Raw genomic sequence first — 25,537 nt, 5'->3', positions numbered from 1 at the left:
AAGTTGGTAATGTGGTGGTGCTCCATCCTGCTAAAACCATATCGTATTCGCTGGAACTTGAGGTTTTCCTGGATCAGGATATAAATTTGCCAACGTTGGAATGACATCATTTTGAAGTAGTGCCAAATAATTGTTGCCATTCAAGTTGCCCTCGATGAAAAAGGGACCAATGATACTATTTCCTACAATCCCTGCCCAAACATTAACCTTTTGAGGGTATTGAGTGTGTTCTTCTTTCATCCAGTGAGGATTTTCTGTGGCCCAGTAGCGGCAATTTTGCCGATTAGCATGACCTTTAAGTGAAAAAGTACACTCATCAGAAAACATAACGTCTTCTAATTGGATAATATTGTTATCCAACATGTCCATCATTTGCTCACAAAAAAAAGTTCTCCTATCAAAATCGTCTTCCATGAGCTCCTGAGTAGGTATCATCTTATAGGGATGCAATTTATTTTCTTTTAATATGTTTACTATCGCTGTATGGCTAGCATTGAATGTAGTGGATGCCTGTCTACTCGATGTATGTGGATTTTCCTGAAACTTAAGCAACACATCTAATTTGAGTTCATCACTCAGTGCATTGGCAGCTGCTTTTTTTATCTGCCTTACATGACCAAACTCGCGAAACTGCTTCTCTATTTTACTTATTGTTCCTTGGGATATAGGCGGTAAATTAGGAAATTTCTCATGAAATAGGCGAGTTACTTCCTGTTGTGTTCGGGTGTTATCTCCGTAACCAATCATTTGTAAAACTGTTATTTTATGCATTTCCGTTAATCTAAAAATTTTTTCAGAATTGAATTGAACGAACTTTTTACTTAAATTAAAATACTGACAACTTAAATAAAACAATTTACTAATGCGTGTTAAAATAACGTTGCCACGGAAATTCTTTAAAGTTTTTTAATGGTTGCCATAAAAAAACCACATTGCTATGGTTTTTGTTCACTTTCTCATTATCAAGACCTAAACGGGAACTAAGTTTTGAGTATATTTTAGCGAAATTCGGTAACCACATGATTTTAATTTATTTTATCTTAATTAATCTTAAATAATTATCGGGTAAAGTGGTCTGTAATGAAAATCTTTCTTTTTTCTAAGATACTCAATATTTCGCTATTTATTTAATAGTTTCCTCAGGAGTAAACTAAAACAATTTGAACATTACAAAAAATGGCGTACAAATACATTTTAAAACACTCACAGAAATTAAAAGATTTCGCAAATAAAAACTGACATTGAAGTATTTGAAATATTGAATGTCAAGATTAAATTGTCTTAAGCACGTTCTTTACAGCTATACGATAAAAAATTAAAATTATTTCAAATGTAAAAATAAAAATAACAATAAAAGAAACGTTAGAAGAATGATATTTCTTTAATGAATTATTAAGGTTAGTTGTTATTAAGATGAATGTTGGCTATTTTGAATATTTATAAATTTTGTTCAATATATTACAATATATGTTACTTAACTGTCCAGTGTCAATCTTAATAACAACTAACCTTTTACTAATGCGTGTTAAAATAACGTTGCCACGTAAAAATTCTTTAAAGTTTTTTAATGGTTGCCATATAAAAACCACATTGCTATGGTTTTTGTTCACTTTCTCATTATCAAGACCTAAACGGGAAATAAGTTTTGAGTATATTTTAGCGAAATTCGGTAACCACATGATTTTAATTTATTTTATCTTAATTAATCTTAAATAATTATCGGGTAAAGTGGTCTGTAATGAAAATCTTTCTTTTTTCTAAGATACTCAATATTTCGCTATTTATTTAATAGCTTCCTCAGGAGTAAACTAAAGCAATTTGAACATTACAAAAAATGGCGTACAAATACATTTTAAAACACTCACAGAAATTAAAAGATTTCGCAAATAAAAACTGACATTGAAGTATTTGAAATATTGAATGTCAAGATTAAATTGTCTTAAGCACGTTCGTTACAGCTATACGATAAAAAATTAAAATTATTTCAAATGTAAAAATAAAAATAACAATAGAAGAAACGTTAGAAGAATGATATTTCTTTGATGAATTATTAAGGTTAGTTGTTATTAAGATTGACACTGGACAGTTAAGTAACATATATTGTAATATATTGAACAAAATTTATAAATATTCAAAATAGCCAACATTCATCTTAATAACAACTAACCTTAATAATTCATTAAAGAAATATCATTCTTCTAACGTTTCTTTTATTGTTATTTTTATTCTTACATTTGAAATAATTTTAATTTTTTATCGTATAGCTGTAAAGAACGTGCTTAAGACAATTTAATCTTGACATTCAATATTTCAAATACTTCAATGTCAGTTTTTATTTGCGAAGTCTTTTAATTTCTGTGAGTGTTTTAAAATGTATTTGTACGCCATTTTTTGTAATGTTCAAATTGCTTTAGTTTACTCCTGAGGAAGCTATTAAATAAATAGCGAAATATTGAGTATCTTAGAAAAAAGAAAGATTTTCATTACACACCTGTTTACCCGATAATTCGAATGAATTTTTATATATATATATATATATATATATATATATATATATATATATATATATATATATATATATATATATATATATATATATATATCCTACAGGTTCAGGGACGCCTCTAACCAAAAATTTTTGGAACGAGATATACGGCCAACTGCTATATTGACAATGCTGTCGGTAAATTCTGTTGTAATAGAATCACGTTGATTTAATTTATTGCTTAGTTCAGATAGTTTAATATCAAAGTCTTCAATTTTCTTCTTAATCTCCGCTTTAAACTCCTCTAAAATAAACTCTTGATTTCGGTAATATTCTTAAATATTGAACTACATAATTTTTGCCTTGTAACTCTATCATCGATCTGGAGATCCGTACAAGCAATGTGTATTGGTTTCTTACAGCCATCACACTGGAGCTTTCTAGGTAGAAGTTAGCTTGGAACAATTAGCACAAAACGATGTATTAGGCATGATTAACTTTGTATTAGTTTTAGATATAAATTATAATTATTAGATTGATAATAAACAGTAAATCTATCTATAAATAAAAAAAATGAATTCCGCTATTAATACTATTAAATTCCATACTGTTTTCTAACATTTTTATATAGATAAATGGCAAAATTCCACATGCAGTAGTATTATCTCCACGGTATGTTCTTTTATAACCTTTTAAAGTGGATCGATGTCATCGAGCAAAAAGACAAAAGAGGGAATGTAAAGGTAGTGGGGGCAAAAATATTGTTAGACAGGAAGTGCAATCTTGAGAGGCCACATTAAACAAGGAAAGAGAGTCTTTCCTTGTTTAAGAAATCAAATTTAGTTGGGTTATGTTATTATTTGTCCCAACTGTCACATGAAATCTTATTTATATTGAAGTTTTTTAACAATTGTTTCACATTTTAGACTGTTATCGTTAATATTTAATTAAAATTTTCTCGTCTAAGACACATTTTGAAAACTATTTTATAGCTACTGTTAATAAGTGTCGGAAAATTTAAATTTGGCGCATTCGCATTTCCGGATATGTCCGCCATCAGAGGCCACTTTTTTGGTCGCCTTTTTATAACGATTAGATTCCCTCTTTTGTCTTTTTGCTCGATGATCGATGTAAAAATAATTTGCAGCAAATTTCACATTCAAATAGTTTTTTTCCAGTATGTATTCTTATCTGTTCATGTTCTGTTAACCTGGATCTTTGTAAAAAAACTGGTGCCAATTTCACATGCAAAGGTGATTTCAAAAAGTTATCTCCACTGTGTATTCCCATATGTTGTTTTAATTAGGAACCTTGTGAAAGTTTTTGGTACAAATTACACACATGAAATTTCAGTGAATTTCAGAAATGCATTCATTGTGTATTCTATGTTTTTTTAACCTCGATCTTCGTAAAAACTTCTTTGAACAAATTTCGCATGAAAAAGGTTTATCACCAGTGTGTATTCTCATATGTTGTATTAAATTGGAGCTTTTTGAAAAACTTTTCGTGCAAATTTCACACGCAAAAGGTTTATCGCCAGTGTGTACTCTCATATGTTCTGTTAACCTGGATCTTCGTGAAAAATTTTTGGAGCAAATTTCACATTCAAAAGGTTTATCGCCAGTGTGTACTCTCATATGTTCTGTTAACCTGGATCTTCGTGAAAAATTTTTGGAGCAAATTTCACATTCAAAAGGTTTGTCGCCAGTGTGTATTCTCACATGTTCTGTTAAATGAGATCTTTGTGAAAATCTCTTGGAGCAAATTTCACATGCAAAAGGTTTATCGCCAGTATGTATTCTCATATGTTGTTTTAAATTAGAACTTTGTGAAAACTTTTTGGTGCAAATTGTACACGTAAATGATTTCTCTCCAGTGTGTATTTTCATATGTATTCTTAAATTGGATGTTAGCGAAAACATTTTCGAACAAATTTTACATGCAAAAGGTTTATTTCCAGTGTGTACTCTCATATGTTGTGTTAAATTGGATCTTTTTAAAAAACTCTTGGAGCAAATTTCACATGCAAAAGGTTTATCGCCAATATGTATTCGCATATGCTCTTTCAAAATGGATCTTCGTGAAAATAGATCAGAGCAAATTTCACATGGAAATGTATTTTCTCCAGTAGGTACTGTTAAAAGACTATCTTTATTAAATTCTTTAGAACAAATTTCACACGTTAAATATTTTTTTCCTGCAGCTTGACTAGTGACACTTGATTTGAAATCAGAACTTTCTGAAAAGTTTTTGATGCATATTGTACACCTGAAAACTTGGTCTCCAACGTTAACACTCGTATCTGCTTTAAAATGATTCTTTGTTGAAAATTGTTTGGCAATAATTTCAGTGGTAAAATAGTTCTTCTCCGTGTTCACATTCGTCGAATCAGTTAAACATTGGTCCAAATTGCCGGTAATTCTAACATGGTCTTTAAATAATTGGCTTGCATCAGTCTGTATATCTTCATGGGGAAAACCTAAAATCATGATTATCTATTAAACCACTATCATGTATTTAAATCAAAAAATATTTTATAACCAGTTAAAAAAAACTCGGAATAGAGTGGACGGGATTATGTCTAATAGAACATGTGTACATATTTGACTGTAATTATAATATAAACAAAAAATATAATAATTATCACAGCTGGAGGCAAAAGCCAGCATACGCTTTTTGGAAGACAACACACATATTAACTTAAATCATGCAGGCATTTTTCAGTGCGTTCCCAAAAGCGCCGCATGGTTTGTGCGGATTTAATTTTCATCAATATGAAATAAAAGAAAGCGAATACTAATTATTAAGCCAATGCTCAAAATTGTATTGGCCATATGGAAAAATAAACAACGTCCGTTGGAATGGAACATCGGAATAGTCTTGGGGTACACAAAAAACGAGACCAATTACAATGTAAAAATTATATGAGCAATTTAGTAAGCGAAAACTAAACTAAATAGAAAAAACTAAAAATGTATGAGGAACAAATACTTCGGACATACCATTGAGGTTTCTGCATGCAAAAATCAATAATAAATCTAATCATTACATTGCGGCAAATCCTAGAAAAAATTGGCAAATTTCATACAGATACGCATCACGTCTCCATTGGCTTTGAGGGTGCCCATGATTATATGAATCGAAAATTCCTGATCCAAACACTAAAAGTGTTTAAGATATTAACGCAACTGATTACTATTGTTAAAGAAACATTTACGAGTGTAAAATAAAATCAGAATCCAAAATGAATCAACTTATACAATCTCTACTAATAGAGGACTACTTGGATTACCAAGGAGACGCCTTATCCTGCATCTTATTTAACATCACCCTAAAATAAGTCATAAGAAAATCAACGGTCAGTACTAGAGGAAAAATAATAACAAAAAGTATACAAATACTAGCATTTGTTGACGGTGTTAATATCATAGCTAGAAGGAGAAAGAATATTATAGAATCATTAACAACCACCTAAAATTTAATGAAGCCAAAGCAAAATAAATGAACGTTCGTAGGTCCAAAGAACTGAGGCAACTCCAGAAACTGTAGGTAATTATAACTTCGAGAATGTAAACAATTTTACATATATATACATTTTATATATATATATACATATATATATATATATACATATATATATATATATATATATATATATATATATATATATATATATATATATATATATATTGTTATGATATGTAAAATCGAGAAAAATATTGGTTTGTTTAAAAATATTTCAAAGTTCAAAAACATTAAAATAATTCAGATAAGTAGGATAATATCCAACAAACATTTCGGAGAAGGAAAGTTATTAAATCCTTGAATTACCTGTACCAAACAAAATGTAAGCTTTACATCAATCATTTCTTTGTTATACTTGGGTGACCCGCATAAGTTTAAGTGAAAGCCAAAGAATTGAACGGGGTTTTTCAAAATCCATTAATGCAGTGATTAAAGACAATAGAAGGGATTATAGAAAGAGGTTTTTGTTAGTTTTTAAGATTTATAGAAAAATATTATTTGTAAATAAGTTTTAGGAAATTTATAATTATAGGTAAAAATTTGTTTGTTATCGAAATGAAGAAATGGGGGAATTGTGACGAGTTGTGATTGGCGGAGATTGAAAAAGGTGGGATAAGTGTGTGGGAGAAAGTTTAGCGAGATTGAGGAGAGAGAAAAGATAGAGTCAGTTGGTTTCCAAGTCTTCAAGAAAGAACAGTGTTTGTTCTCTGTCGGTTCCCGAAATGTAGCAAGCAGTAGTGTTGAATGTTAGTGAGTTTTTGTGGAGTTAGTGTATCTGACAGAAGCTGAAACAACAAAATATTGTAAGTCATATTTCTCTACTTATATTCCAAGAGTCACTGTTCAGGCCAACGAGAGATTCAGTTTATCGTAAAGAGAAGATATTCCAAGAGTCAATTTTTCACTCGGGCCAACGAGAGATTCAGTTTATCGAGAGGAGAAAGGCTATCATAATTTGAATGATTTGTGCTTTTGAAGGCGATCATTAAGGACGATATACTTGCAACAATCTGATGTAAGATTGCTGATTACATAGGGAGCGGTTGAGAGGAGATAATATAATCTACAAGGAACAAGGATTTGGACCACTCATCATCAGAGAGAGAGATAATTTTGTTTTCTGCAGTTTTTTCTTTTATTGATAACACAATTTTTACACGTAATTTAGAAAGGATATAAATATTTGGATTAGGAGAGTTAGAATAGTTTGGGATTTTGAGATTTCAATTAATATTGTTTGTACCATTAATTTTTGATTGTTCACGTACGGAGAACAAAATTTTGAGAATCCTTATATGAGATTTGTTTATTGAAAACTTTTGAGTGTGAATTATTTCATTATTTTTATTTCAATATATAGTGTTAGATCATATGTGTTTTTTATTGTTCCGGTATTCTCTGGACCTTACCTTTCACATGTAATAGCATAGATATAGAAGCACGAATTGAACCCTGAGATAAAAGAATTAAAAATTGTGATAGAGTCATAATCATATCATTTAAATAATTTTAATTAATCAAAAAAATTAATTAGCTAATTATTGCTTGGCGCACCAAGACGATAAATATTACAATAACTGGCTTCCAAAACGTGGGGCTTGAAAATATCGCAGCTTTACATTTGAAGGAAGGGAAAGAGATCTGGAATAAGTACAGGTAATCCAGAGATAAAGACATATAACATTGAGGGAATTTGAATTTGAAAGTATTTTGACAATTTTTCCAGGGAATACAAATTTGATTTATTGATTGATCGTAGTTAGTGGATATTTACTGCTATTGAATTATTTGATTTTATTTTCTTTACCAATCATACATTTGATATTTATTTTGAATTATTTGAATTTTACTAATTGCATATTTGATATTTGTCGTGAAAATTTAATACATTTGGGGAGAAATATTGTCGTGTTCTGAAACATATAGAGTGTTGTAAAATTTCACATTTGGCGGGGACAAAAACAGTAACGAAAAGAAACAACATGTCGACCACAAGGAGTCAAAGTAAAACGCAAGAAAGGAAAGAGGATAAGATAGAAGAGGAAACAATTATTGATGAAGGATCGGATAATGAAGGAAATACCACAATAATGGAGGAAAGAAAAGAAACAGGAATGCTGGAAAAATTATTAGCAATGATGCAAATACAGACACAAACAATAGAGAAAAACCAAAATGAAACATCACAAAAAATGGATGAAACAAAACAAACAATGGAAAAAAATCAACTGGAAACAAAACAAACAATGAGCAATATAGAGCAGCGTCTGGAAAACTATGAACAGGAAATTAAAGGATGTGTTGAGGGGATAAAGAAAGAACTGATACAACAAATAGAAGAGATTAATGAAATTAAAAATGATATGAAAGAACAAGAAATGAGAATTAAAGATAATTTGGAGGAATTAGAAAGCAAACTTGAAAATGTAATGAAAGATAGTAAGACGGTCCAGAAAAAGGAATTAGAACAGTTAGAAGAAAAATTTGAAATGGCGCTACAAGAAGACAGGAAGGAAGTAGAAAGAAGATTAAAGCAAAATGAAAAACAAATGGCAGAAATTGAACTAAGAGGGGTAGAGAGAAAAGAAGTTATCATCCATGGAACAAGCGAGGCGAAAATACAATTTGGCGGGGATATTCGGAAAACACACCCAGTACCGTTTGTTAAAAATTTGAAAACCAAATTACAACATATTAGATATTTTGACGATTGCAAAGAAACAATTAGAAACCATTTGAAAGAAGGAGCAGCGTTATGGTATGAAAGCAAGGAAGATGAGTTTGAAAATTGGACAGATTTTGAAAATAAATTTCTCAACTATTTCTGGGGGAAAAATAAACAGAGAGAAATCAACCAAGAGCTACAGAATGGAAAATATCACGAAAAAATGGGAATATCTGAAGAAAGATATGCTTTGCAGATATATAACAATTCAAAATATCTAGAATACAAATATTCTACCGAACAGCTGGTAGAAATGATCAGCAGACATTTTGAGGAAACGTTGGAAGATCACGTGATTTTGAGAAACTATCAAGATATTGATAGTTTGTGCCAATTCCTTCAACTAAAAGAAGCGAAAAGAAAAGAAATGAGAAATAGAAGACAACATGACCAATATAATGGACCGGAAAGAAGGTATTCATCAAATTATGACCAGAGAAACCGACATTCCAGATCAACAAACGAATATAGGCCGAGAAATTACAATAATTACAATGGACAACAAAATTACGATAACAGGAATGACACACAACAGAGAACATATGAAAATCACAACAGGAATAGAGATGCACAAAATCCTCCGAATAGGAATACTAACGAACAAGGGGACGATAGAAATAACCAGAGCTTCCAACAACAAAATAGAAGGGAGATGAATCATGTAGCAATAGGAAACGACAGACAAATTTCTAATTCTAATCTAATATTTTTAGATGCATTTATAAAACATAAAGCGATTAAAATTGTGATTGATTCTGGATCGGAGATATCGCTAATCAATAAAAAACTAGTAAAAGAATTAAATTTGGACAGATTTGTGTATAAGATTCCTAGGGTTGATTTAGTGGGTGCAAACAATAAAAATTTGACGACAGTAAACGAAGGCTTGGGAGTACAGATAAGAGTGGGAAACAAATTCCATATTATGAAATGTGTGGTGATTGAAGATTTAAATCATGATATGATAGCGGGAATTGATGAATTGAGGAAAAAAGATATCACCATCAATTTTTCGGAAAATAAACTGGAAATCAGAGCAGAACCAGACAACACAGGAGAAGAAAAGCAAACAGATAGGAAAACAAATTCTGGAAGGATCAATGCACAGGAAAAACGCGAAGAAATCGATATGACTGTAGAGGATAAACCGAAAGTACAAGAACAAGATCTAACAGAAAAGAAAAAGAGAAGGAAGAAAAAGAAGAAGAGTTCGAAAAGAAAGCAGGAAAATAAGATGGAGACCAGAGAAAAACAGGAAATAGAAGGTACAGAAGAATTGTCGGCAACCGACGATAAAACAGAATGGAAGCAGGAAGAAAAAAAAGGTATCATCAGAGAAGTGAAAGGAATAGAAACATGGTGCTCGGAATACCAAAGGGAATTAGAGGATAAAAAGAAAACAGAAGAAAAAATGGCACTGATGGACGAGAATCCAGAATTTTGTGAAGAAGTATTATGGACAGTGAACACATGTGAACAAAAGATGGATGAAAGAAAAATAAATTGTGGAAAAAACATGGAGAAGGAAATAGAGAAGATTTTAGGAAACCATGGAGATTTTGTTAATAAAGTAAATCAAGTGGTTAAAAATTATGAACTTTCTTTTAAGGGAAAATACTTGGAAAAATTTAAAACGAAAATATATCCAATCCCGTATAAAGACAGGCAATATACGGGGTGTTTTAACATTCACGACATTTGTCAGTATCATAAGTAGATTTTAATAACATAGTGAAAAATTTGATCCTAGAAAACTTTTGTCATTTTTAAAATTTAACAAAGAGTTTTCGGCAGATCAAATGGCGGGGATTTGTTATGATATGTAAAATCGAGAAAAATATTGGTTTGTTTAAAAATATTTCAAAGTTCAAAAACATTAAAATAATTCAGATAAGTAGGATAATATCCAACAAACATTTCGGAGAAGGAAAGTTATTAAATCCTTGAATTACCTGTACCAAACAAAATGTAAGCTTTACATCAATCATTTCTTTGTTATACTTGGGTGACCCGCATAAGTTTAAGTGAAAGCCAAAGAATTGAACGGGGTTTTTCAAAATCCATTAATGCAGTGATTAAAGACAATAGAAGGGATTATAGAAAGAGGTTTTTGTTAGTTTTTAAGATTTATAGAAAAATATTATTTGTAAATAAGTTTTAGGAAATTTATAATTATAGGTAAAAATTTGTTTGTTATCGAAATGAAGAAATGGGGGAATTGTGACGAGTTGTGATTGGCGGAGATTGAAAAAGGTGGGATAAGTGTGTGGGAGAAAGTTTAGCGAGATTGAGGAGAGAGAAAAGATAGAGTCAGTTGGTTTCCAAGTCTTCAAGAAAGAACAGTGTTTGTTCTCTGTCGGTTCCCGAAATGTAGCAAGCAGTAGTGTTGAATGTTAGTGAGTTTTTGTGGAGTTAGTGTATCTGACAGAAGCTGAAACAACAAAATATTGTAAGTCATATTTCTCTACTTATATTCCAAGAGTCACTGTTCAGGCCAACGAGAGATTCAGTTTATCGTAAAGAGAAGATATTCCAAGAGTCAATTTTTCACTCGGGCCAACGAGAGATTCAGTTTATCGAGAGGAGAAAGGCTATCATAATTTGAATGATTTGTGCTTTTGAAGGAGATCATTAAGGACGATATACTTGCAACAATCTGATGTAAGATTGCTGATTACATAGGGAGCGGTTGAGAGGAGATAATATAATCTACAAGGAACAAGGATTTGGACCACTCATCATCAGAGAGAGAGATAATTTTGTTTTCTGCAGTTTTTTCTTTTATTGATAACACAATTTTTACACGTAATTTAGAAAGGATATAAATATTTGGATTAGGAGAGTTAGAATAGTTTGGGATTTTGAGATTTCAATTAATATTGTTTGTACCATTAATTTTTGATTGTTCACGTACGGAGAACAAAATTTTGAGAATCCTTATATGAGATTTGTTTATTGAAAACTTTTGAGTGTGAATTATTTCATTATTTTTATTTCAATATATAGTGTTAGATCATATGTGTTTTTTATTGTTCCGGTATTCTCTGGACCTTACCTTTCACATGTAATAGCATAGATATAGAAGCACGAATTGAACCCTGAGATAAAAGAATTAAAAATTGTGATAGAGTCATAATCATATCATTTAAATAATTTTAATTAATCAAAAAAATTAATTAGCTAATTATTGCTTGGCGCACCTAGACTTTAAATATTACAATAATATATATATATATACACTAGCGGACCCGACAGACTTCGTTCTGTCAAATAGATTTGGAATATGGCAGTTAATTTCTTTAATTCTCCTGAACAGAACCGTCACCATGATGATAGGACGGTGTGTGAGGGTCAGCTCGGGTGACCTAAGTATCTTTGCTTCCAGAACTTTGGCCACCCTTTTGGACCTACTAAAAACCCGGACTGGGATATCTGCCAGAGGGCTTAAACCTGATTGAAAAATAATCTAAAGGGATAATGGGAACCTAAAGGTGACAAATATATATAAAGTGGGTGCTTCAATGACAAAACAGATAATTAATTGTTTATCATTATTATTATTAACATAGGGTTAATAACCGATGTAATAAAGAATAATGAAATAAAACGTATATAAGTATTTTCAGTAATCGCTTTATTGTAAATCAAGTGAATCATAATTATTAACAAAAATCTGTTTTATTTTTATTGTAGTGCTTTATGATATACAATGTTTCTTGTTTGATTACCTGGTGAATATACAAACAAATCTGTTGGTTTTCCAACACTGGAACAGGCAACATACAATTGACCATGTGAGAAACATGGGTTTTCTAGATTAATACCACAAATACTAATTATTGCCCCTGAGACTTATTTATGGTCATAGCAAAAGCAAGCCGCACTGGGAACTGTAGTTGTTTAAAGTCAAATGGTACAACGAGTTGTTTAGAGAATACGTCTCCAGATTGGTTAATTTGCAACTCGACACGCATATTCTTGCTTAAGTGTATTACCTTGACACGTTTCCACAAATTGGAGGACTTTAAACATGCATTAAGTTCATCAGCTGGCGTTGATCGTGGAATCACTGGCAATGTTTGACGATAATCTCCTGCTAATAAAATCATTGCACCACCAAATGTGTTATGATTGCTCCATAGATCTTATCTGTTCCCGTGTTGGAAAACCATCAGATTTGTTTGTATATTCACCAGGTAATCAAACAAAAAACATTGTATATCATAAAGCACTATAATAAAAATAAAACAGATTTTTGTTAATAATTATGATTCATTGATTTACAATAAAGCGATTACTGAAAATACTTATATACGTTTTATTTCATTATTCTTTATTACATCGGTTATTAACCCTATGTTAATAATAATAATAATAATAATAATAAACAATTAATTAAATCTGTTTTGTCATTGAAGCACCCACTTTATTAATATTTGTCACCTTTAGGTTTCCACTATCCCTTTAAATTATTTTTCAATCAGATTTGAACGTTAAGTTCCCATCTTAGTTTGAAGCCCTCTCGCAGACATCCCAGTCGAGGTTTTTAGTGTGTCCAAAATTCGTGAAAGCGAAGATACTTAGTTCACCCGAGCTGAACCTCACACACCGCCCTATCATCATGGTGACGGTTCTGTTCAGGAGAATTAAAGAAATAAACTGCCACATTCCAAATCTGTTTGACAGAACGAAGTCTGTCGGGTCCGCTAGTAATTTAATATAAACTTGATTTAATAGCAATAAAGTTCAAATTGACTCTACATTTAGTAAGACAATATTTGTATGGAAAAAGATTTATGGAAAAATTTTATTTTTATTTATTTATAAAAGATTTTATTTATTCTTTTACGTTCGGTACGAAAAATCGAGGGTATTCGACCAGAATAACCATCAAATGCCTGGCATGGCAGAATTAGAAGCTTAACAAGAGGAAATTTTTAAAACAGCTGGCAGACCTAAAGAAACAAATTCTCTCAATTAAATTGGATTTAAAAATTAATGCAAAATTCAGTAGCAACAAACAAAACTTCCCAAGTATGTCAGCAGAAAAACTGAATGCTCTTCTTGATCTTGTTATGAACGCAAGCCCAACAAATCCGCAATATTCGTTAGTGATAGTTCAGAAGCTACTACATGATATTGTCGAATTGAAGGTTACGTTCCATATACACTCCTCAGTTTCAACATTGGATGAAAATGCCAAAAAACTCAGTGCCTCATTGGCAAGTTACATACCAAAAAGTGGTGTCCCAAGTGTTAACATTAAATTGATGTGGAAAAATGTGGGCATCGACACAGAACTGTTCATGCACTCATGGTATCACACGTTCCAATTTTTGAATAAGTCAACTTATTACGATATCTAACTAGGATAATCAGTTCTCCGCTCAACTACAGTTCCGACTCCGGTAGTGTCGAAATCGATTCGATATTAGACATTTGTTATCTTCTTCTGAGGGCGCAAATGAAAGGTGAAAGGGCAAGACATGTTGCTACATTAAATAAATCCTTAGGAAAATCCCAATGGTTAGCAGGTCGAAGTAGATATAGTCTGGGAGATCTTACTGCCTATTCTGCCCTTAAGAAGGTTACAAATGGTAAAGAAATTAATGGAAATTTGAGGAAAAAGAATTCTTTTTATTATAAACATAATCTTCAAAAGCTCAATATATAGTTTTCTATATGTATGCAAAGTACCATAACGGAGAAAATCGTGGAAATTCACTCAATTTTTACTAAATATACGACTTATGCCTCCGGCAAACTCCGGCTATAAGCATCGTATAGTTTTAACGGCATAAGCGAGAAAATCTCGGACCGATGCTGAAACATTTTGCAACTTTTCCAAAGCGTAATTTTTCTTTTTCCTGATCTGCGGTTATGCCTTTTTTTGCAGCTTCCTTATCGCCAACACTAACAAACGTCCAAATGGCACGAAGAATAAAATCACGGACCTATTAACATTACATGGGGCACCAGTAACCCTTATGCGAAAATTTTTAAAAGGAGAATCAATATTCCTCTATCGATTCATAAAATGGCATAAGAGATAAAATCGTGGAAATAAACAAATTTTTTGTAATAAGGAAAATTCGATTTTTAAAAAACGCACCCTGTCTTATCCCATTGCCAGCTTCAACTGGATCAGTTAGTTCTTCGTTTACTTTTATTGTGTTGTTTTGGTAGATATTTTCAATCGTTTTGATTATTTCTAGAGTTCTTGCGTACAATGAGTGGACAACGTCATTTAATTTGACCCGATCAAATGTCTTCTTAAGGTTGACGAAACATAGATATGCCGGTTTGTTGTATTCTAATGAGTTCCCTTAGACTTATCTCATTATAAACATAGCGTGGGTGCACGATCGTCCCGACCTAAAACCTTGTTCTTCTTGAAACTGGGAAAACTATCGCATGTTATTTAGCTTATATGTAAGGTAGAGAATCATACAGTATGTCCTCCATTCTCTGCTCGGCTTACCGAATCACTGGTTGAATTTTGGGTTATCTGGGAATTGGAAGGCGGCCGAGAGTGAGTTTTTAAAGGTGTCGGTCTTGTCTTAAGGATTGCTTAAGATACTGTTAAATAGGAAGTGTGAAAGTGTTTGACTTTTTGATCTAGTTATGATTTTAAAATTGTTCCAGAATTTGCCACCATCTCGGTAGTCTAGGTCAGAAGTATCTGACATTCACTATTGTTGTTTCAACTTATTGACTTCTAATCTGATAGATGCCGAGATATGGTTATATTCCGTTTTTATGAGCGGATCTCGGTATCTTTTTTACTCTGTGATTGGTTTGCAACTTACTTGAATTTTAGCAACAATTCTAGGAGGAAATATCGAAGTATAGATGTTGTATTTGCGCTTTAGAATGCTTAGAATAGCTAGAGAGTACTTTCAATTACTGAAATCTCGGTCCCGTTTTTTTAGTTCTTGCCAAACCTAATTCTGGGAGATTTTGAGTGACACAGTCTTGGAATAACTTCCAATATATAATTCGATAATACCTTTTACAAAATTGAGGAAATTCTGACCAGGAGAGTGAGGAATTAAAAATGTTTTAATTTTTTGAATTATTGAACGTGAATGCGTTTTGTTTGTCCTTAAATGTTTTTTAATTTTAATTTTTGAAATTTAATTCCAATTCAATTTTATGACATCACAATAATTTCTTTTTGTCCAAAATAGACCAAGATTGGATCTTCATCTACTTGATAAATATAATTGGGAGTAATTGCACACCCAAACTAACATCAAAAATAGAACATCTATTTTACTTTACTTAATTACAGTGCTGACTGTTCTAGATAAATAATTTCAATAAATAACACATATTTCATCGGGATGCAAGTAACATCAATTTTCACTAAATCATTTTTCACTTAATTTTTATTTAATTAATTTAAATTCATACTTAATAAATCGCACACATATAATATTGGCATAATTGCTATACATTTTATACCAGACAAGATCCTAATACGAGTTATTATATTTTCAGCATTTAGTTTACCATGTACCGTTGACCTGAAGATGCATAGCAAATTTTAGTATGCAAAACCGGTCGTTGGTAGTAGATTAAATTGATTGTGAGTAAGTCTTATTCTTTTACCTATTCAAAACATATGCTTTGAATAATTGCTACTAAATATTCATTTAATAGAATTAAAAAATGAATATAGCCACAAAATAACAGATAAAAACTTATTCTATGTCAAAATTAAATTTTGTCTCTCCGAAAATATAGTACATACTTATGCATTTTATGTATAAATCTATAATTTAAGTTGACCCGACGACGCTTCGTTGTGTCACCCAAATTTTTTGGGTATTCCCACCGAATATAAAGTGATGCAACATTGTAAAAATATTTATTAAAATCCTTTGTAAAAGGTATATATTCCAAACCGGCTGTGTTAGACAAATCGTTTTCGGAATCCATAATTCCATCATCAGTGTCTAGGAGTACATGAATGTAGCCACTAAATATATGGGTAAAAACCCGTTAAAAAATAATTAGTTATATTTGGTTTACAGTATTTCTTATAAAGTATTAAGATATTAAAGTTACCGTTGGATTAGGTAACATGGCGACATATGACTCCACGTGATGTTGCTAGTCCTGAGACGGTGTGTTTACGAGGACTTTATGGAAGCAACTGTCCTCTGTAGAATTAAAAATATCTGAACAACTAGATGAGGAAGTAGAGTTGTTTGCTCGAAATATACAAAAATCAGCATGGGAAAACACTCCGATTCAAGTATCAAAAGTAAAAGGAGACAACTATCAGAAGGAAATTAAAAAGTTAATTAAGGATAAAAGAAAACTAACAAGGAGGTAGCAACATACCAGAGCTCCTCAAGATAAAACGAATTTGAACAATGCATCTCAAAAGCTTAAAAGAGAGATTCAAAATATAAAAAATGAATCAATGAGTTCTTACCTGAGGGAATTGACGGATGATAGCAGCACTGAATACTCCCTATGGAAAGCAACGAAAAGGCTAAAAGGATCAGTAATCCATTCTCCACCCATTAAAGTGGAAGATGGTAGTTGGGCCAGGAGCAATAAGCAAAAGGCAGAGATATTTGCCATATATTTAGAAAATACATTCATACCACATGAAGACCAAATTAATTATCAAATATGGATAGAGTCTAATCAGATAGAAGAGACAATCAGACCAAATCCCCAAAAGAAGTAGCTGATGAAATAAAAGAAAACAAATCTGAAGAAAGCCCCAGGATACGATCTAATTACTGGAGAATGACTAAAAAACCTGCCTCGCACAGCCATAGTAAAATTGACCAACCTAATTAATGCTGCTTTTAGATTAAGATATGTCCCAAATTTATGGAAAATAGCTGAGATAATTACCAAAACCAGGGAAATCACTAACAGAAGTCTCTTCTTACAGGCTAATATCACTCTTACCAGCCACCACAATAGCCACCTTTGCAGATGATACTGCCATTCTAGCAATAGGTGATACCAGTGAAGAAGCAGCAGAAAAATTACAGTTGTCAATACATAAAATCCGTAAGTGGACAACAAACTCAAAAATTAAACTAAACGAGTCTAAATCAATTCACGTTAATTTTACAAACAAAAAAATCCAAAACATTCCAATTAGAATAAATGATGCCCAAATACCGCACGCATCTACTGCAAAATACTTGGATATCACACTTGATGCAAAGCTTCGCTGGAAAGCCCATATCAAAAAGAATAGGGAGGAACTAGGTATCCGTTACAAGAAAATGTATTGGCTGATGGGAAGAAATTCAGTTTTGTCCACACATAATAAACAACTGATATACAAACAAATACTGAGACCAGTATGGATGTATGGTTGTGGGGCTGTGCTAATAAAAGTAATATCCAGATCATCCAGAATAAAGTACTAAGGAATATCGTTGATGCTCCTTGGTACATCAGAAATGTCGACCTCCACAAGGACCTTGAGATGGAAGATGTAAATAAAATTATCAAGAAGATGGCAGGTAGTCACGAACAACGGCTACATAAATACGTAAACATCGAGGCCATCCAGCTCCTCGATAATACTGAGTTAGAAAGAAGACTCAAATGAACAAAACCATTTAAGTTAGTGTAAAGTGTAATTAGTGTAAAAGCAGAGCATAGTGCTGTGTTGTGAATTTGCATGTTAAGTATTAGTGCATAGTTGTTAGATAAAATAAGAGGAAGCCATAGTGTAAGCTCTTAGAATGCATCCTTTAGTAAATTAAGACAGATAAAAATTGATAATTGGTCAGCTTTGACCAGATTAAAATGTTACTCAGTAAAAAAACAATGATTATACATTTTAAAGTAGATGACTTTCTGATATTGTCAATATTTTTGAGTTGAATTTCTCAAATGACTTTTTTTAGAAGATGATTCATTCGATTATATGAAATGAACTTAAGTTTAAGTCAATGAACAATACCCGTCAGAAAAATCATAGCAGGTGATTTGTCTTTAAAAAATCAACCACATGCAACGATGACAGTAAAATTCTCCTGTTAGTAAATCTCCCCATAGTAAATCATATTACAGTGACATATGTTTCGCTGATATGTCAGTTCTCTTTAATGTAAGAACATCAAAGTACTAAATACACATATTACATAAAACTCAAGAGTTACGCATAAAAGTCGTATTGCAGGTAGGTTCCTAACCTACGTTCCTAAAAACATACGTTTAAATCGCTTTTAAACTATTGCAAAATATTGCAGATCAATTATAAATGCTTAAAGAAATCAATAAGGCTCTCAGTATTAAATCTTGTTTATTTATTAATCACAAATGATATAAAACACTTTTATGTAGACTCGCTTGTTAATTACAACTATAAATAAAAAAGATGAATTCCGCTAGTCTATATTTTCCTATTAAATTCATTACTGTTTTTTGCATTTTTATATAGGTAAATGACAAAATTCCACATGCAATAGTATTATCTCCACGGTATATTCTTTTATAACCTGATAAAGGGTTATTTATAACCGATATGAAAAGAATTTGCAGCAAATTTCACATTTAAAGGGTTTACCTCCAGTATGTATTCTTATATAATGTTCTGTTAACCTTGATCTTTTAAAAAAACTGGTGTGTATTCTCATGATTTGTTAACCTCGATCTTCGTAAAAACTTCTTTGAGCAAATTTCATAAATTTGGCAAAACGTTTATCTCCCGTGTGTACTCTCATATATTCTCTTAAATTGGATCTTTGTAAAAAATCTTTGGAGCAAACTCATGCAAAAGCTTAATCGTCAGTGTGTATTCTCATATGTTCTGTTAAACTAGATCTATGTGAAAAACCTTTCCAGCAAATTTCACATGCAAAAGTTCTCTCACCAGTGTGTATTCTCATATGTTGTGTTAAACTAGATCTATGTAAAAAACCTTTGGAGCAAATTTCACATGCAAAAGGTTTGTGGCCAGTGTGTACTCCCATATGAATTGTTAAACCGGATTTTTGTGAAAAACTTTTGGAGCAAATTTCACATGCAAAAGGTTTAACGCCAGTGTGTCTTCTAGTATGTTCTGTTAAATTGGATCTTTGTGAAAAACTTTTGGAGCAAATTTTACATGCAAAAGGTTTATCGCCAGTATGTACTCTCATATGTTCTCTTAAACTACATCTATGTGAAAAAATTTTGGAGCAAATGTCACATGCAAAAGGTTTTTCGCCAGTGTGTACTCTCATATGTTCTGTTAACTTGTATCTTTGTGAAAAACTTTTGTAGCAAATTTCACATGCAAAGGGTTTTTCGCCACTGTGTACTCTCATATGTTCTGTTAAGTTGTATCTTTGTGAAAAACTTTTGGAGCAAATTTCACATTCAAAAGTTTTCTCACTGTGTACTCTCATATGTCGTGTTAAACTGAAATTGTGTGAAAAAACTTTATAGCAATTTTCACATTTTAATTTTTCTGGATAGTTTTGGGGCCATATGTTTCCTCAAGCCATAATAGCACTTATTGGCAAGCACTATTCTTTTTTTAATTTCTTCGCTGACATTGTTGTCTTTGGTCAGCAGCGAGCCCAGGTAGACGAAGGTGTCCACACCTTCCAGTTCCAGATCATCAATTAATAGTCTAGGTATCTGGTTGCCTTATCTAGTACAATACATATACTTGGTTTTCTGTGCGTTTATTTTTAATCCCATTCTAAGTGCAGACGCCCTTAGTGATCGAAATGCTTTGATCAGAGATTCTGTGGACGTAGCAATAATGTCTATGTCATCTGCATATCCGACCACTTGTACAGATTTATTAAAGATGGTGCCAATCGTATTAATATGGCACTCTCGAATTACTTTTTATAGTGCAAGGTTAAATAAGAGACACGACAGTCCATCTCCCTGTCTCAGTCCATTTTTACAATGGAAGGGTCTGGAAACTACGCGAAATGATGACAGTAAAATTCTCCTGTTAGTGATATCCTCATATTACAGTGACAATATAAATATGACAATATGATAAATCATATTACAGTGACATATGTTTCGCTGATATGTCAGTTCTCTTTAATTTAAGAACATCAAAGTTCTAAATACACATATTACTAAAACTGGAGAGTTACGCATAAAAGTCGCACGGCAGGTAGGTTACTAATCTATGTTCCTAAGTTACGTTAAAATCGCTTTTTTAAACTTAATATTGCAGATCAATTATAAATGCTTAAAGAAATCAATAACGCCCTCAGTATTAAATTCTGTTTATTTATTAATCACAAATGATATAAAACGCTTTTATGTAAAGACTCGCTTGTTCATTACAACTATAAATAAAAAAGATGAATTCCGCTAGTCCAGATTTTACTATTAAATTTATTACTGTTTTTAGCATTTGTATATAGGTAAATGACAAAATTCCACATAAAATAGTATTATCTTCACGGTGTATTCTTTTATCACCTGTTAAAGGGTTATTTATAACCGATATGAAAAGAATTTGCAGCAAATTTCACATTTGAAGGGTTTATCTCCAGTATGTATTCTTATATATGTTCTGTTAACCTGGATCTTTTTAAAAAACTGGTGTCAATTTCACATGCAAAACTGATCTTCAGTGTGTATTGTCATATGTTTTTTTAAATAGGAACTTCGTGAACATTTTTGGTACAAATTGCAATAAAAAAGATTTACATGTGAAATTTCAGTGAATTTCCGAAATACATGCAGTGTGTACTCTCATATGATTGGTTAACGTTGATCTTCGTAAAAACTTCTTTGAGCAAATTTCACATGCAAAAGGTTTTTCGCCAGTGTGTATTCTCATATGTTCTTTTAAACTGGATCTATGTAAAAAACTTTTGGAGCAAATTTCACATGCAAAAGGTTTATCGCCAGTGTGTACTCCCATATGAATTGTTAAACCGGATTTATGTGGAAAACTTTTGGAGCAAATTTCACATGCAAAAGGTTTAACGCCAGTGTGTATTCTAATATGTTCTGTTAAATTGGATCTTTGTGAAAACCTTTTGGAGCAAATTTCACATGAAAAAGGTTTATCGCCAGTATGTACTCTCATATGTTCTCTTAAATTACATCTATGTGAAAAATTTTTGAAGCAAATGTCACATGCAAAAGGTTTTTCGCCAGTGTGTACTCTCATATGTTCTGTTAAGTTGTATCTTTGTGAAAAACTTTTGAAGCAAATTTCACATGCAAAAGGTTTTTCGCCAGTGTGTACTCTCATATGTTTTGTTAACTTGTATCTTTGTGAAAAACTTTTTGAGCAAATTTCACATGAAAAAGGTTTATCGTCAATATGTAATCGCATATTATGTTCTTTCAAAACGGACTTTCGTGAAAATAATTCGGAGCAAATTTCACATGGAAAAGTATTTTCTCCAGTAGGTACTGTTAAATGACTATCTTTATTAAACTCTTTAGAACAAATTCCACACGTTAAATGTTTTTTTCCTGCAGCGTGACTGTTTACACTTGATTTTAAATCAGAACTTTCTGAAAAGTTTTCGATGCATATTTTACACGTGAAAACTTGGTCTCCAATGTAAACCCTCGTATCTGGTTCTAAATGATTCTTTGTTGAAAATTGTACATCGCAAATTTCAGTGGTAAAGTAGTTTTTCTCGGTGTTCACATTCGTCGAGGCACTTAAACATTGGTCCATATCAGCGGTAATTCTAACATTGTCTTTGAATAACTGTTCATCAGTTTGTATATCTTCATGGGGAGAACCTAAAATCATTATTATCTATTAAACCACTATCATGTACTTAAATAAAACAATATTGTATGGTCGGTAAATCTCGGGGTTATGTTTAATAGAACAAAGTATACTTATTTAATTGTAATTATAATATTAATAAAAATATAATAATTATCGTAGCTGGAAGCAAAAGCCAACACACGCTTTTTGGAAGGCAGCAAACATTTACTTAAACCATGCAGGCATTGGTAAGTATGTTTATAAAAATTTGCATGGTTTGTGCGGATTTAATTTTCGTCAATATGAGATAAAAGACGGCGAAGACTAACTATTAAGCCAATGTTCGAACCTATACTGACCATATGGAAAAATAAACAACGTCCGCTGGAATAGAATATCGGAATAATCTTGCCGTTACACAAAAGAGGAGACCAACTCCAATATAGAAATTATCGAGCTTAACGTTACTAAATATATGAGCAATTTAGTACATGAGCAAATAAGGTTTCTGCATGCAAAAATCAACAATAGATCTAATCTTTACACTGAGAAGAACCCAAGAAAAAGTGGGCGAATTTGATACAGACACGAATCACCTCCCCATTGACTTTTAGAGTGCCTATAATTATATCATTTGAAAATTCCAGATCCAAACACCTAAGGGCCGATTGTTCGAACGCTAATCAAAATTTGATTGTAATCAAATATTAAATTACAATCAAATATGTCCCAGCAGCTGTCAAAAATATTAAAAATTGCTTATTATTATTATTATTGATTTGTAAATAAAAACATAAAATTAACATCAGAAAGAGTTTAATTATGGCTTATTTTAAATTAAAACGCAAAATAATAAAATTGAATAAAATAAATCAGTCAACATAACCTCAAAAAGTGACGTATTTGATTTTAGTTAAATATTTGATTACAATCAAGTTTTGATAAGCGTTCGAACAATCGCCTATAAAAGTGTTAAAGATATCAACGCAACTGATTACTATTATCGAAGAAACATTTACGAGTGAAGAGCAAAATCAGAATCCAAGAGAGAGTACTGCTTGGACTACCAAGGAGACGCTTTATCCTGCATTATATTTAACATCACCCGAAAATCAATGGTCAGTACCAGGTGAAAAATAATAACAAAACATATACAAATACTAGTATTTGCTGACGACGTTGATATCATAGCTAGAGGCAGAAATGTTATGACAAGTATTAAATCTAATAGAGAAAGCAGCAGAAAACAGCGGCCTAAAAATCAATTATGCCAAAACAAAATAAATGAACGTTTGTAGGTCAAAAAGACTTAGGCAACTCCAGAAACTGAGGCCACTACAACTTCGAGAATGTAAAGAATTTTACACATCTAGGCTCATTAGTCTCTTCAGGGAATAATATTAGAGAAAACGTCAAAAAGAGAATATAAAACGCCAATAAAACGTAACGGACTTGTCAAAAACTTAAAATCTAACAACATAATAAGAACAAAATGTAAAATTTATGACACTTATCAAATTAGTCATAACATGTATCAGAAACACTGAATCTGCCAAAAAACGATGAGAAGTTATTCAATCGAAAAATTTTAAGGCATATACAGGGTGATCATCTTTTCTGACAAATTCCGTTATAGAAATAATTCATAATGTTGTGGACCTGACGTAATCATTTAGTGACGTCGATCGACGAACGAAACAATGATATCAGGCATTGCTAAAAACTTGCAGTTCTCTTCAGTGTGTTATCGTAGCGAGACAGAGACGAACTAGTTTTTGCGTTAGTGAAATAGCTTTAATATTTTTTTTTTTTGTAAACAATCGTTTTTAATATTTTATCATTTTTTGGATCATACAGAATAAAAAAGTTAATTGTAATTTTTCTCTAAAGGTGATCGTTTTCAACTTGTAAACAATTAAAAACTGAAAAAAAAAACAAAAAATGATGATTGAAGGCTCAAAACACACACAATTATTTTTGAATTCACCAAACCTTATTCTATCAGTTTCTGAGACTTTAGTTTGGGCTTATTTAATTTAAAATCATTGTTTTTAGTTATGTTATTTGAGGCCCATATCACAACCTAAAAATGGATTTATACAAAACGGTTTAATAAATTAAGACGAGTTTTTGTATGAACGACCTCTTGAACATTATTCTGCGGTATTTTATGAAAGTGATTATGGAAAAAATCTCATGGGAATATTTTTCCCAAGGAATTCGAGGTTTTCGTCTCTATAAACATATTATTTTGCTGAATTTGAAACCAAAATCCTATTATTTTTCTATCATACAATACATTTATTTGTTATTTATTTATTTGTCCTCTAGATTTTTTTCAGTTCCTAAAAGATTTATTTATAAGCCAAATTAGTGCAATGTAAATATTATATATTTTTACACAGCAATTCTTATCGGCAGTGAAGACGGGAAGTCGTAAATTTTTATTACATCTCTCAATGTGAGATAAAATAAAAATGGCATAACTAGAATGTTTAAGATTAGAGAAACATAATATGTCATGTTTATTGGAAATACTGGACATCATTAGCACGTGCAAATCCTACCCTGTCGCCTAATTTCCTATGAAATTAAAATGGTAAATGTTTTTAGGATCCATTTATTTTTTCGGGCTTGCGTATTTACGAGGTCCACGAGGTTTTGAAACATCTTTACCCGTTTCTACAGGAGATACCAAAAAAGTTATTTACAAAATTGCAAAAATAGGAACAGCTGTAAATTTCACATTTTAAAATTAGTTACAAATATGCAGGGTCTTCAAACACAAATGAAACATCAGCCTTCCTCATTACACGAATATAAAGTTGTTTTATGTTATACAGAGTATAAGGGATGGATTAGTCAGGTGACCACGCAGGTTACCATAGACTCATTTATTTGGGGTTATATTAATAATGAAGTGTATAAAACTTCAATATAAATAAAAAAAAATTAAGACAGATTCAGAATATTTCAAAATATTTTTTTACAAATGCTCCATAATGTAAGAACTCTTTCAACGACCACTTTCATTCATGCATAAATGTTTTGGTAAGTCATTTTGAACACCTTATGTAAATACAATAAGTTAAAATTAGTGGTTTTTCTATTT

At 31.5% G+C, this 25,537-nt stretch overlaps 1 protein-coding gene across 1 annotated transcript in view; it reads right to left on the bottom strand.

Annotated features, from left to right (window-relative positions):
• Positions 1 to 2,605: 2,605 nt before the first annotated feature.
• The window catches only part of LOC140450537 (uncharacterized), a 39,913-nt gene continuing 16,981 nt past the window's right edge, over positions 2,606 to 25,537 (bottom strand). Inside the window, exons 2-3 of the mRNA XM_072544194.1 lie at positions 22,086 to 22,454; positions 2,606 to 4,964 (exon numbers count right to left, since the gene is read on the bottom strand). Of these exons, the coding sequence (XP_072400295.1) occupies positions 3,835 to 4,964; positions 22,086 to 22,454 (1,499 nt within the window). The 3' untranslated portion in view covers positions 2,606 to 3,834. The remainder of the gene's footprint in view (positions 4,965 to 22,085; positions 22,455 to 25,537) is intronic.

The sequence above is a fragment of the Diabrotica undecimpunctata genome, chromosome 9 (assembly GCF_040954645.1).
Source record: "Diabrotica undecimpunctata isolate CICGRU chromosome 9, icDiaUnde3, whole genome shotgun sequence".
Lineage (NCBI taxonomy): Eukaryota > Metazoa > Arthropoda > Insecta > Coleoptera > Chrysomelidae > Diabrotica > Diabrotica undecimpunctata.
The sequence above is the reverse complement of the archived record's forward strand: the minus strand, read 5'-3'. Positions and strand labels throughout refer to the sequence as shown.